Below are 15,483 nucleotides of genomic sequence, written 5' to 3' on the forward strand. Positions count from 1 at the left end.
CAAAAATTCAACTATTATCATCGTTTACTCATCATTATTCACCATTCACTCACAATAAAGAGGTTCTAAACATTTATGAACACAAAAGAAGTTACTTTAAAGAATGTTGGAATCCGGTTGCCACTGACTTCTGTAGTAAGAAAGAAATACTATGGAAGTCAATGGTTACCGGTTTTCAAAATTGTTTTGCATGCAGCAGATGGAGATAAAAGAAGTGGAAAGAAGAAAGAATTGAGTAGCCGAAATGATCATTTTCCATCTTCTTTCAATTTTTTGATGTTGTTGTTTATTAAACTATTCTTTAAGTATATTAACAACCATAATGCACCTGACATCCTCAGCTAACTGTCAAAATGTTAGTTCTGAGCTCATCATTGATCTATTTGTGTATATCTTTTATTAGTCTAGAGTACTAGTAGATGAATATGAGTTTCCGTTTATTTAGCAGATCCCAGATTCCACCAATGAGATCGCAACGCTCCAAACTTTCCCCCAATCAACGAAGCTCCAGCAACTTTCGCTCGCACTCCTCGCCCGTGGCTCTGTGCTGATGCGCTGCCTGTCTGTAGGTGGTGAAGCCTCGTTTGGTGACACTTTTGTTTTTATGTTAATATTTTCTTTTACAAACCGCGGCGCTTTTGTCAACGCGCAGGTTTATATAGCCAGGGGAAGGGATGATGACAGCGTTTATCAGCGGTTGAGGAAGCTGCCGTGTTTCTGGAGAGCCTCTTGAGATCGCCTTTAAGCGTCTGCCATGAGTTGTTTGGATGTTATGTATCATCATCAGAGTTATGGAGCTCATCACTATCTGCCCGCGACATCAGCGACGGCGGCGGCGTACAAAGCGGCGTATTTACACCATCACCACCAGCATCATCAGCAGCAGCAGGTAGGAGGAGATAGGCGCGGGGTAAAGTTGGTTTTATCTTCGCACATTTGGACTTTCTCCTTAATAATATAATTTCTGTAAATAGTGAAATCATATTAGCAGCCAATGACTACTTAATATATATATATATATATATATATATATATAATATTTTTTTAATGTTTTAACTTCATTAGATGTAGAAAGTCAATATTTGGCCAAATATCCTTGGTTTTCAATTGGTCTCTTAAAGGGATAGTTCACCCAAAAATGAATATTCTGTCATCATTTTCTCTTTTTCCAAATCAGTTTAAGTTTTCTTTCATCATTAAACACTTGAGAAGATAATTTTAAGAAAGCATTCACATCCATAGTTAGAAAAACAAATACTATGGCAGTCAATGGTTACCGGTTTTCTGCTTTCTTAAAAAGGTCTTTTTTTTGTTCATCAGTTGAAAGAAACTCATAAAGTTTTGTAACAAGTGAAGGCTTTTTTTGTGATCTCTTTAACTTTTTCCAAATTTGAATATATAAAATTGTTTTGTGCATAATATATAAATAGTTATATTTAATGTATATTTAGACTGGTTTTTAAATGTATAAATAAATGTAAATACAGCATTTTACATTATTTTTAGATCTACATGTTGCAAATAAATTTTAAAAACAGCATAATAATAGTTTTACTCTTTTTTATGGACAGAAGTAGTCAAACAGCTCTTTAAAAAAAAATTCAAAGCATTTTTTTTTTTTTTACATATTTTTACATACTATCAGGGTTTATACGGTCATGAAAAACCTGGAAAAGTCATAAAATTTTGACATGGCATTTTCCAGACCTGGAAAAGTTTTGGAAAAACAGAAAAACCCACAAATATTTGGAAAATTCATGGAAAACAAATATCTGTAAACTTGAATATTGGTTAGTTGTCTTGACCTCTATTCTGTCCTCTGCCAATCACATACTCTCACATTATTAGTACGGTGTAAGCATTATCTAAATAAGTTTGACATAGATATAAATATAAATTTAAGCTAAAGAGATTGCTGCGTGTTTTATGATTTGCTGTAATAAATTTGAACATGCATTGTTTTTTTCTCACATGTAGACATTGCATGAAACATTAGGTCATGAAAATTTACTTGAAAGTCTTGGAAAAGTCATGGAATTTTAGTAAAAGTGTATGAACCCTGTACTATGCAATCTCTATAGACTTAACTAAGTAAATTTGATGGCTTTGTTACTTTAAAATGTTTAAAACAATCAAAATGCTCTGACGAGAAGACTGCTTTATTCTATAAAAGCTATTGTGTTATCAAACTCTGCTTGCTGATATTCGATACAGAATTCTTCAGATTCCTAGCTGTGAATTACAACTGGCTGTGTTTATACAGTCTCATACAGAAATCTTCATGGGCGTAAATCCACGTAAATACCGCTTACTTGCCAAGTGCGGGCATTGGGCCATCAGTTCAGAGACAATCCTCAACAGTCTATTTTGGTCCGGCACCAGGTGGTGAATGTGTGCGTAGCAGCTTTTAACCCCTGACCTTCACAATTAACTCTCTCCGTGTCTTTCAGCAGAAGAAGTTCGGCGTCTTCAGCAGGATGCAGGATTCAGAGGAGTTTCCCTCGCACTGCGGCCAGAATAAGCAGCCCGGAGCTCTGAAGTCCCGCTCTGAGCCTGAGCTTCTGCCAGAGGAGGAGCAGAGCAGTGGGGAAGAGGAGCGCTGTAAGGACACACTGCAGCCTGCCGACGCCGAGTACTTGAGTGCCAGGTGTGTGGTCTTCACCTATTTTCGTGGAGACATCGGGGATGTGGTGGACGAGCATTTCTCACGCGCTTTGAGCCAGAACAGTGCCTTCAGCAACGACACCAAGACCAGCAGACTTAACCCTGGAGGACCATGGAAAGGTAGGAGACAACATTTGTAATACAAAAATTTTAATTATAGTGCTATTAAATAGATTTGGTTAGCTTAAAAAATTATTTTGAGTGCTATTTTGTTTATTGTTGGCGTTATGCATGTTAAAAATCATGTTTATTGTGGTGTGGGTCAAATTGATCTGATTGGGTTCAGTTTATTTCACCAAAAGTCACAATATTAACTGGGGGGGGTGAACCTACACCAGTCTCACAGTTTGGTTCGGAATCGATTATCATGCCATCGATTCAGTTCAATTCGATATCTCGGTGCATTGACGATGCTTACCATCCATAGTTTGATATTTCACTTAGCAACACAATAATTACTGTATTAAAATTTATAACTTAAAAAAAATATTTATATTTATTTATTATTTGTAATACAATTTCATCCTTTAATACAAGCAATCAGATATATGCACTGTACTAATTTTACCCTGCTCAAAGAAAACACTCTTTTTGAATGTATCAAACAAAACTAAAGTACGTGCACAGAACAACATGAGCATTTATAGCAGGTTAGTAAATGTAAATATTACCCCAATAGCTTTGAGCGTTGTTGAGCGAGTTCTTAAATGCCTATGATCGGCCACGTGCTCAACAGAAAAGGCTGCGATTGGCTCTTTTCCTAGCTGGGTTCTGATGCACTTCCCTAGCAGTGAAAGACTGTCCAGCAAACTCTCAAGCAGTGAATTGTGCACAGTTATCTGCTTTTTAAGTAGCTGGAGTGTTTTAATTACTCGCAGTCTTCTCCCTCGCCATAGTAAGCTACCGCCATATAACTTATATGTGATAAATGACATCAGTACATAATAACCGGTTATGATTATTACTAAACTGATGCCAAATTGTTAGCGTCTGCATCGCGGTACATAGAAGAAAAAATTTATTTTGAATGAATGAATGAATATTAACACTTTATTAACAGTTCACTAAATTTTGGTTTAAAACAGCATTTTACCATTTTTTAAAAATCTTTTTTTAATATTTAGAATCTTTATAAATGATAACTAGATCAGAACATAATGGGATTTATTTACATTAAAATTGCCAATAGCCAAAAAAACAAAATGCCATTTTTTGTTATGTGCATTTGCCTTTAATCATGTAATTTGTAGGTCAAACAAATTAAAATAATTGTGATTTTGGATTTTGTGAGATACAGTATATACAGTTCAAGTCAGAATTATTAGCCCCCCTGTTTATTTTTTTCCCCATTTTCTGTTTATCGAAGATAAGATTTTTTTAACATAATAGTTTTAATAACTTATTTCTAATAACTGATTTATTTTATCTTTGCCATGATGACAGTAAATAATATTTTACTAGATATTTTTCAAGACACTTCCATACAGTTTAAAGTGACATTTAAAGGTTTAACTAGGTTAATTAGGGGGGTTAGGGTAATTAGGTATAATGATGGTTTGTTCTGTAGACTAATTTTGACCTTAAATTTACTTTTTTAATTAAAAACTGCTTTTATTTTAGCCCGAAACAAAACAAATAAAACTTTCTTCAGAAGAAAAAAATATTATCAGACATACTGTGAAAATTTCCTCGCTCTGTTAAACATAATTTGGGAAATACTTAAAAAAGAAGAAAAATTAAAAGGGGGCTAATAATTCTGACTTCAACTGTATATATGTAAGTTTAATGGCATTTAAAAATTTACTAAAAATGTATATTAAATTAGTATATTAGTATATTAAATTTTGATAAATCAATTTTGAGAAATGTAAGGCCATTAAGTGGTATTAAAAAGTCTTGAATGCTATTTTACAAGGTGTTAATTTGTACCAGTTTGCCTGAATTTAATCTGTAAATATTGGAATGCTGTTTAATTTATGAAATCTATAAAATCCTGCTAGATTTGACATTACCTTGCTTTGTTTACTGCAGTAACCAAGGCAACAACGTTATTCTGCTGTTGTCTGTGGCACCTGCTGGATTACCATTTTTAGAATGTTTTAGTTTAGGATTAGTTTCAATCAGTATTTAGTAAAAATAACCTACTGTAAGTTACAATGTCGCCTATGTTACCGGTTGAAACCTAAAGGTCTGATGAGGTTTTAGAATGTACGGAAAGAGTCTATAAAAAGGTGTTAAAAGGTATTGAATTTTACTCTCTGATTCCTGTATATACCCTGTTGTTGTACTGAGGAAGTGTTTGCTTGTGTTTTAGAAGGAAACTCCCACTCTGACGGTCAGACTAGTTCCTTACCTTCATCTCTATGGGGCAGTGGTTACCCGTCCCAGAGCAGCCCTTGTGTCCCATCCTCTCACCCCGACTTCCCCCCCAGCGCCGCTTTTCACCCCGCGGACACTGGCATCTGGAGCAGCCACAGCCTCGCCCCTCCTCCTTCTGCTCTCACGGACTCCTGGCACTACGGCCTGGGACCGCAGAGTGGAGCGGGATACCCTCACATCCACGAGATGTACCCTCACATGCACCCGCGCCACCCACATCCACACGCCCATCACGTGCTCCATCATGCCCACAGCCCTGCTCTGGACCCCCGCTTCAGCCCGCTTCTGTTACCAGGCGTAAGGGCATCCTGCAGTCCGACATCCTGCACCGATACAATCAAAACAGAGCTGGAGCCCAGCAGTATCCCGACACCAAGCTGGCCTGCTTCTTTCCATGGGTCAGTGGACATCTATGATACAGGTGAGACAACATGAGAAAAAAAAAGTTGACTCAAGTTCAAATTGTTTGACACAACTTGCTGCAGAATGTTGGTGGTTCATTCCGCAGTGGCGACCCCTGATGAATAAAAGGACTAAGCTGAAGGAAACTGAATGAATCAATGAACTTGCTGCAGAGCTTTTTAAGTTGACTCAATTTAAATCGAGTCAAGTGCACTACACTACAAGTGCCCCCACTTTTTAACATGTGGATTGCTGTAGCAAAGTAGTGCTTTATGACTCCTTTTTGCAAATTAATAAATAGCTTTTGCTCAGTAATGTCTATACATTTTTTTAAACAGTCACCAGATATGGAAACTTTCAATCTATACATAGTTTGTTATGATTGCTATGTTTAAAGTACAATATTATAACTTAATAAAAATGTAAACATAAATGGTCCTACAGGTTGTCAGGTGGCAGTAAATGTGTTTAAATTTCCGCTACATTCATTCTTCCATGGTGGGGCATCACGCCAAAATTGATCCCGCCATGGCTACACTACAGCTTTTCATTCAAAACATTCGGTCGTGTTTTTTTTTTTTAATAGCAGGTGTTAATCGCACCAAAATGTATCAAAAGGTAAGTGAATTATAACAGCGCAACCTTTTCTGTAACCGTAGTAGTGCTGTGCGTTATTTGTTTAACCCATTAAGGTTACGTGCTGACTGACTGGCTGACTGACAGATGAGGCCAGCAAACACGACGTATAGCCGTTTCACTTTACTTCAGGACGCATTAATACCACTCTGCAGGTCTATTGGAGACATTCATAAATATTCCTAGCAAATCTAATAAATGTTGGAGACATACTCGTTACATAAACGCACTAAATCACACTTCAGCAGCATTTATTTGAGAGCGCACAAGAAGATCTGCGCTTGAGCAATGTATATTTGAGGGCGAGCAAGAAGTTTTGTGCACGAGCAGAGGAAATCGGCGCGCAAGCAAAGAGATTGGCATGCTCGTAGGCTATTACAAAAAATGCGATCTCGACTTGTAATACTGCGCTCACGACATTTGTCATTGAAATAACACCACGGGTAGTTGGTAGATCTGTGTAAAATAGGCCTGCTACCACAGCTGGAAAAAATCCTAGAGGAAACTCTGAATCTATTGCTCATCCTACGTGACTAAAAACAACAGTAAAATATGTATTCAGAAGACTTAGACCTTTCCAATTATTTACAGTTTGTCGTGATTAGATTTGGATTTAATTGCAAAAAAATTTGGTAAACTTAAGCTTTTTGATTGGGGGGTGGGGTTTTTTTTACAGTGAGATTGTAAATATTTACATACAGTCGCATGTGCGTAATTTTATTATGATGTGATTAGTTTTTAGATAATAAAAGTTCATGTTATTATGTGTATTTTTTAAAACTACGTTCCATCTTTATACACTACTAATATAAGTTTGGGGATAGTTCATTTTTATCATCCTCAAAGTGTTATTTGAACCAAAATACAGTCAAAATAATAAAGTCACTGAAAATGAAATATACAGGGCATCCGCTGTGTAAAACAAATGCTGGATAAGTTGACGGTTCATTCCACTGTGGAAGCCGAAAAGAAAATGAATGAATGAATATTAATACACATTTTAATGTAATCTTTAATCAAAATTTGAATACTGGTTCGGTCCTTCTATCGTATCTTTTGTGTAATCATAAGCACTTTATGATTATATCCGATTATATACAGTATAGAATTCTGTACAGTCAGTTCACGTATATAATTATGATGCATACATTTATTTTAAAGTTATTGAAAATATAAAAACATAATGAGTACAGAATGACCAGCTTATTGTAGTGGTTAAACTTTTAAAACAAATGGATTTGTTCTAATATACCTTATACATGACATAAATTTATATCTTTTGTGTCATCATAAGCGTTTTATAATAATATTAGAATTCTGCATATTTTTAAAATTTTTTACTCATACAATTATGATTTTTATGTATTTATCAAAAGTATAATAACATAATAACATAGCTGCGCGGTGGCTCAGTGGTTAACACTGTCGCCTCACAACAAGAAGGTCGCTGGTTTGAGTCCTGGATGGGTCAGTTGGCATTTCTGTTCGTGTGGGTTTCCTCCGGGTGCTCCGCTTTCCCCCATAGTCAAAAGACATGCACTATAGGTGAATTGTGTAAGCTAAATTGGCCATAGTGTATGTGTGTGAATGAGATCGTTTCCCAGTGATGGGTTGCAGCTGGAAGGGCATCTGCTATGTAAAACATATGCTGGATAAGTTGGCGGTTCAATCCACTGTGGTGACCCCTGATGAATAAAGGGACTAAGCTGAAGAAAAATGAATGAATAATAACATAATTAGTACATAATGACCAGCTTATCGTGGTTAAAATTTTAATACAAATGCATTTGTCCTAATATAGCACATACACAGCATAAATTGCAATCTCTAATATTATGTTGCAGAATAAAATAAAGATGTTTTAACAAGCCTGATTTTCTCGCCCACAGCTCTGGAGCAGGACAAAGCGAAGGCCAGTGTTTGGTTCTGAGATTGACTGTACTTTACGCTTTTGGACTGGACCACTTCTACAGCCCAGGCCCACATGCAGCACTGCGTGTGGATTCTTTCCTCCAAGGACTTTCTTGGGAACTTTTCAGGAGGACATCAGTCTCTATCAGCGGGACCAGCACAAAAACAGCTTTGGGGAAAATTAGTGTTTTCGTAAAGCATACCATCCCGTCTGGGTTTGTGCCCTTTAATGTGCACTCGTGGACACAGATCCAATTCAGGAAGCTTCTCCTCTCATCTGGGCTCTGAAAAATGAGGTTTTCTTTACACCAAAAGAGTTTTTCTCGACATGGTTGATGCTTTAGTACTGCATTCATGTACTCACCACAGGTTCTGTTGAAAGAACCGAACATATTAGTACAGTGCAGTGTGAAGATCTGAGAAAATCTGTAATATATTTGTCTAAAATAGTCTTTTGACTTTTACTGATTGGTGTTTTCTGTGTTAATAGATTATTTGGGAACACTGTACTTGAAGGGATGTTCATAAGGTGTTTAAAATCAGGACATCAATATGAAGGAGATTTTATGCATGCTTATGACAACTGTCATTGAGTGATTAGCGCAGTTATGTCATTTTAAATGCACTGATGACATTGTTTGAGATGTTTTTGTTACGACAGTTTGACATTACCAAGCCAGCATAACTTGTCATAAATCTGTCATAAACATAATTGAGGCCATTATAATTGGGTCATGGATATACAGTGCTCAACATATATAAGTACACCCCTCACAAACCTCTCATTTAGATTCATATTTTCTATAGGAAGCTTTACAATATTTTATTTGTGCATCAGTGAGATTTGTGGCTGGGAGGCACAGACTTTTTTTAGGGTCAGATTTACAAGTATATACACCCAATATATTTGCCAGCCACCAATTGTGTTTCATATAGCATATCAGCTTTCCTCCTATACACATAGCAGGTACATATTGGGTCAAGGAAGAATGTAAAATTCTGTATGCCTCCCAAAAACACCAAGGTGGAAGCTACAGACAGCCTATAACAAGCGACCTAGCGACACAGCACCACGGGGATGCTCACGCTAGCTCTATGTCTCTCAAAACATAAAATAACAGACTCCTATTGAACGTTACTTGACGTAGAAGAAGAGCAACCACTGAACAAGAATAACCGTGAGCTTATGCGCGCCCTCTACAGTGCGGCAGAGCTACTGCCTGCCTCACCTTATGCCTTTTCTGTGATAGACATACTGTACATGAAATACATTACCTATTATAGGGAAAGTGAGGACATATAGAAATGTCTAGAATGTATCAAAACATTTTAATAAAGCATTACATTGGTAGCATACACTGAGTGAGCAAAAGGAACACGTTCAAGACAGTCTGAAGGGGATTGCGCAATCTGACGTAAGGCACAGCTTGGGCTGCCTCACCTCGCTTACTACGCTGTAATTGAGCCGGAAATACACAAAATACAGCGATTTTGATCACAAAAATGATTGAAATCATTTGAATCATCCAGAAATTGCATTTATAGCACAGATCAGTGGACAAATATTTATTTTATCATTAGAATACATCTCATGATGGCAGGTAAGCATGCCTCCGCTGACCGCACGTCCCTGTTGTGCATGTACATTTAGTACTGAAGCCAAATCTGGAGCTTATCTAAGAAAATAACTTACAATAACTGTCCAAAATTAGTACACCCAAAATTATTTGTTAGTTAAAATATTAAATTAAAAAATTAAAAAGAGCAAAATTCAAGAGAAATAAATAATTTTTGTTGAAATTTGGTCTTCTTTTTATTTCTATAGATGTTCTGTAAATTTTAATTTTAATAAATATATCAATTTAATAAATTTGTTCTGTTCAGATGCACCAAAATATGTTATCTGAGACATATTTCACTGAGAAATGGATAAAAATATTCACTTTCAAAAGGGGGCTCATGTTCACTCATCTTGAGCATTGTATTTCTGACCTCTTTTCAGTGAACAAAAAGAATTTATCGGTCAAATTTCTCATTAAATTTCTTAATTCTCTATTAAATTTTTTTATAACAACGTAGGCTAGGTGATATTGCAAAAAAAACATTATCATGATATCATGTTTTATATCATTCGATATCGAAAATTATTCAATATTTTAGGAATATTAGGATTTTTTGTTATTAAACCAATTTATTTTAATTTACCAACATTACTAAGGTGAATACTTTTAATAGTCAAAAACAAAAATTGTTAAAAAGACTCTTAAACTTGATAAATAAAATGTTACAATCAAAGCAAAATTTTAAGTGTTCATAATAATGATACAGTGAACCTCAATCTCTGTAAGCAAAACAAGTTATGATAATCAAAGCTGAGCTTTCAGGTAAAGGAACCAGCCATCATTCAAATACATGTTGCAACATTAAAAACTGTGAAGTTGAATGACTACATTTCCCCTTGTGCTAAAATATCTTTCCACTCCCATATGCGCGTTATGTTAAGTTATATTGTCTTGGTAATGTCAAGTTTTTATAACGAAGACAAAGATTTAAGAAAAGCATTCGGTGCAATAGAAGTGCACAATGTTTTTTTAGAGATATGTAGTCTTTGAAAGAAAGCATCTGGTGTAGGGCTGCGCGATATTGGTAAAAACTGACATTGCAATATTTTATTTTTGTGCTATACACATTGTGATATTGTGCATAATTCAACTCAAATTGAATTATTATCTTGATTTTAGAGTAATTGCGATCATTTTGTAGAGCATTTGCATAAACTATAATAAACCAAGCACTGATAAATACAGTAGAGCAAAGATACAAATAAAATGAAAAGTGTTTTCTGGGATTGTAGCAGAATTCAGGTACATGTAAATGTAAAATTGTATATATATATATACATATACACACACACACACATACAGTTGAAATCAGAATTATTAGCCCCTCTTTGAATTTTTTTTTCTTTTTTAAATATTTCGCATATTATGTTTAACAGTGCAAGGAAATTTTCACAGTATGTCTGATAATATTTTTTCTTCTGGAGAAAGTCTTATTTGTTTTAATTCGGCTAGAATAAAAGCAGTTTAAAATATTTTTTTTTGAACCATTTTAAGGTCAAAATTATAAGCCCCTTTAAGCAAATTTGTTTTTCGACTGTCTACAGAACCAGCCATCATTATACAATAACTTGCCTAATTACCTTAACCTGTCTAGTTAACCTGACTTAACTAGGTTAATTAGGTTAACTAGGCAGGTTAGGGTAATAACGCAAGTTATTGAAAAAAATAAACAGGGGGCTAATAATATGTTAATGTTTCTTAAAAGTTACAAACATCAATTATTCATAATGCTCCAAATGCTTGAACTGGCTTTAAATGCCAACATGGGTCTTAAGTAACCATGCAAATTCGAAAAATTTTTAGTAACATTGTGGAGTCACTCCAAAATTTAACCATAAGTCACGTGTGGCTACTGGTCAACTATAACCCTGACTTTACATTGCAAATCCTACGATGCGACTATTGCGAATGCACACATTGCGTTATCGATGTTGAAATGATAAGTGCAGCCCTAATCTGGTGCATATAGAGATGAAAATGTGTTTTCTACAGGTGGTTTGTCAAACCCACTCACCTGTGCGAGGCACACTCAGAATTACCTAATGTGTTGAGGTATTCCGAATTGTCTTATGAACACCCCTTCAAGTAAAGCATGACCAATAATTTTTGATGTCAAAAAGTCTTGCTGTTGAGGGATACGTCTGCTACACGCGAACTGCTAAGTTTTATTGGCAAACAGTCTGTTTTGTTTGGATGGATTTATTAAATCTTTACAGTGATCACGACCGTCTCTTTATGAGTTGTCAGATTTTATGCCTGTTTACTTTTCCCCATCGAGGTATTCGAAAGGTCAGTGGCAGTGCTCACTTTTGACCAATTTAGGGAAGGAAACGCAGAGCGCAGAAGAGTCCCAGAAGGGATAATGTCATTCCGTTCACATTTAGCTTCATTATATATTGCAAATGTGATTATATGAACGCTCTTAAATGTCAAAAGTTGGAATGCGCTTCCTGTCTGGCTAGGAAGTTCGACCCAAGACGACTTGAACGATTGCAAAAACAGACTCCTCTCGTCCTAATATGAGCCTGTGAGGAACCAGAAGAATGTGGTGATTGGTTTCTCAATGTAGCTTCGACCCAAATCCACACGAAGAATGCCAAGAGTGCAGAATATGCAGTCTGGTGTGAAATCGAACATCATTTTGGAGAGCTGCAGCTTTAAAAATTGTTATACAAGGCAAGTACACTGCCAGATATTGCATTATATTCGTCATAAAAGACAGCTGCTGGGCTGCTTGTACTGGGAGTTGGTGTGAATGGAGGGTTGAGAGTGAGATCTCTGACCAGGTGGCAGGAGTGACCCGCTCACATTCCTGCTGGACATCAGCAGCTGCTTCACACTGAGGCATAATTACATCTCAAACACACACTAGAAAGACTATTGCGTGTGTGCACATAACTTAAAGATCTGAAAAATATAAATTCCTCCTTCTACTGAACACAAAATAAGGTATTTTGAAGAATGTTGGAAACCATTGACATCCATAGTCTACATTCATAGTGTGGATGTCAAGTGTTATCAGCATTCTTCAAAATATCTTCATTCATTCATTTTCTTTTCGGCTTAGTCCCGTTATTAATTAGGGGTCGCCACAGCAGAATGAACCGCCAACTTATCCATTATTTGTTTTACGTAGCGGATGCGCTTCCAGCTGCAACCCAACACTGGGAAACACCCATACACTCTTGCATTCACACACATAAAGTACGGCCAATTTAGCTTATTCAATTCACCTATAGCGCATGTCTTTGGATTGTGGGGGAAAGCGGAGCACCCAGAGGAAACCCACGCCAACACGGAGAACATGCAAACTCCACACAGAAATGTCACCTGACCCACACTGTAAAAAATGCTGGGTTACACACAATTCATTCATGTTGTCCCAATGCAAATTGATTAAGTTAACTTAACACTTTAAACAAATTTAATAAAATTTATTTATTTTTTACAAATTTGGATAGAACATAAAAAATTAAGTTGTCCAAATGAAATCTCAAGAATTGTGTTGTTTCAGCTTATTTTAAACACATAGTTTGAACAAGCAAAAACAAATTTTTTTTTCAGTGCAGCCGGGGCTTAAACCAGCGAACTTCTTGCCCTGAGGCGATCGTACTACCCATAAATAACAGGGTGAGAATGTGGTAAAATCTGAAAACATGGTAAAAAGCAGGGCTTTTCTTTTTCTGGATTGCTTTTTAAAACTGTTGGTTTGGTTTAGGAAAGTGGGTGGGGGTCAATCGGTGCTTTTGAAAACACTATTAGTTGGGTTTTGGGAAGGAGGAGGGTGGGTCAGTCTATCGGTCAGTCAGTCAGTCAGTCGACGTGAGAAGAGCAGGCGCGAATGGCACTCATGAGAGAAATTTGATATCTGAAAAAGCGGACACAGCGGCCTCTGGTGGAAACAAAAACTGCAAAAAAATGTATCTCCAGGGACGCAGTTGGCACTCTCCAGAAATGTATATAGCGGCAGGTTTTTAGAATGAGCCTGGGTTGTGATTTTTATAATTATGCACAGCTACTGTAAGTTCACTGTAAAAAAAATGCTAGGTTCCACTCAGTTCCTTGATGTTGTCCCAACACAAATCGTTTAAGTTTACGTCATCATTTTTTACAAGTTTAAGTGGATTGAACATGAAACAATTAAGTTGTCCCCCAAAAAACGTAAGAATTGTGTTGTTTCGACTCATTTTAAGTAAGTCATTTGAACAAGCAGAAATGAGTGTTCATTTATGATCAGTTTCTTTTAAAAAAATGACATATTTTGGAGGTTCACGTAATTCATGTTTGATGCTTCAGAACTTCCCTTAAGGTAAAATACAGTATCTTCCAAATGGGATGTATTTCTCTCACAGAAACAGAAATATTTCAATCAAAAATAAGAATGACGGTGATTTTCCCTTCACAGCAAGAGCTTGCTTCTGCATTGCTGTGTGACAAGAGTTTATTTAACCCTGGTTTCATCCAGGTTCATCAATGCTGACCATTAAAGTGAATAAATGACGGCACTGAAATAATGGCTGTTCTCTCGCTGTAGTGGAGAATGGATGGAGTGGATGAATAAGCTGTGCACATTGGCCCTCTGCTCTGCTAATTGCTGTACTTCATTATATAATTTCGGAGATCAGAAGCAAGCTCCTTAAGGGCTCCTAACAGACTCAAGGCAGCAGATAAATGAGGGATGAAAACATTCACCCACTTGCCTGAAGACTGGCACGAACGACAGAAAATCACATAAAGAGATGGGTCAGTGTGTGGCACTGCTCCAAAAACATACCTTTTAGCATTCTGTTACTAATTTCAGGATGAACGTATATATTTTTTCTTGCTATATATGTGCTGGTTTTCACTTACCTGCAACATTTTCACTGGTCTGTTGAACCCTTTATAGGGCACTCGTTGACCTAGTATTACTGAGGTGTAAAGAACTTTTTTTTTTCTTTTTCATTACAAGACAATATAAACACAAAATATTTCATGTTTTGTCTGGTCAACTTAATTTTATGTGTAAATATGCATCATTCAGACCTGCAACATGTTCCAAAAAAGTTGGGACAGAAGCAACTTAGGTCTAGTAATCAGGTAAATTGGTTAAATGATGTAATTTGAAACAGGTGATGTAAACAGGTGATTATAATTATGATTTGGTGCAAAAGCAGCATCCAAGGTCTAGTTCTTTAGGGCTGAGAATCGTCAGTTTGCCAAGAAATACATGAGAAAATTATTGAAATGTTTAAAAACAATGTTCCTCAAAGAAAGGTAGGAAAGCATTTGGATATTTTGCTTTCAACCAGGGACGTATCAACCAGGGGGGACGGGGGGATATGTCCCTCGCACTTTTAGAGATAGATCATTTGGAAACGGGTGATTAAGAATGTAAACCTTTGGATTTCATACAGCTGTCCCCCCACTTTTAAAATGTCCTCTACACCCCTGCCTTCAACAGTAAGTAACATCATTAAAAGATTCAAGGAATCTGAAAGAATTTCAGTGGGTAAAGGACAAGAGCACAAGCCCAAGCTGAACAACCGCGATCTCAGATCACACAGGCGACACTGCCTCAAGAATCGTCGTTCATCTATAAGCGATATCACCACATGGGCTCAGGACTACTTTGGCAAACCTTTGTCAATTATCCCAATACATTACGTCCACAAATGCCAGTTAAAACTGTACTAGGGCAAAGGGAAGCCCTATGTTAACTGTGCACCGTTGACTTGTCTGGACTCAATGCATCTTGGATGGACAATCATACAGTGGAAACATTTACTGTGGTCAGATGAATCAGCATTTCAGGTACTTATTTATTATTATTGTTTTGGGGGGTGGAGAAATGGATGCCTTGGGCTCCAGACCAAAGAAGAAAAGCATC

The 15,483-nt window shown here is 36.5% G+C and overlaps 1 protein-coding gene across 2 annotated transcripts; it reads left to right on the forward strand.

The window, feature by feature from the left end:
• Positions 1 to 546: 546 nt before the first annotated feature.
• vgll3 (vestigial-like family member 3) lies at positions 547 to 9,752 on the forward strand. 2 transcript variants are annotated; one of them, XM_056465521.1, is made up of 4 exons: positions 547 to 889; positions 2,451 to 2,784; positions 4,979 to 5,464; positions 7,971 to 9,752. In XM_056465521.1, the coding sequence occupies exons 1-4, from the start codon at positions 755 to 757 to the stop codon at positions 8,009 to 8,011; spliced, it is 996 nt and encodes a 331-aa protein (XP_056321496.1). In that variant the 5' UTR covers positions 547 to 754; the 3' UTR covers positions 8,012 to 9,752. The 2 variants fall into 2 exon arrangements, with proteins under 2 accessions (XP_056321496.1, XP_056321497.1); XM_056465522.1 differs by having other exon boundaries at positions 2,454 to 2,784.
• The last annotated feature ends 5,731 nt before the right edge of the window (positions 9,753 to 15,483 follow it).

This window comes from Danio aesculapii, chromosome 9 (genome assembly GCF_903798145.1).
Source record: "Danio aesculapii chromosome 9, fDanAes4.1, whole genome shotgun sequence".
Lineage (NCBI taxonomy): Eukaryota > Metazoa > Chordata > Actinopteri > Cypriniformes > Danionidae > Danio > Danio aesculapii.

Coding starts and splice junctions, on each gene's coding strand:
- vgll3 (XM_056465521.1), top strand. CDS start 755: ATGAGTTGTTTGGATGTTATGTATCATCATCAGAGTTATGGAGCTCAT. Junction 2,785..4,978: donor CCCTGGAGGACCATGGAAAG/GTAGGAGACAAC, acceptor CTTGTGTTTTAG/AAGGAAACTCCCACTCTGAC. Junction 5,465..7,970: donor AGTGGACATCTATGATACAG/GTGAGACAACAT, acceptor TCTCGCCCACAG/CTCTGGAGCAGGACAAAGCG.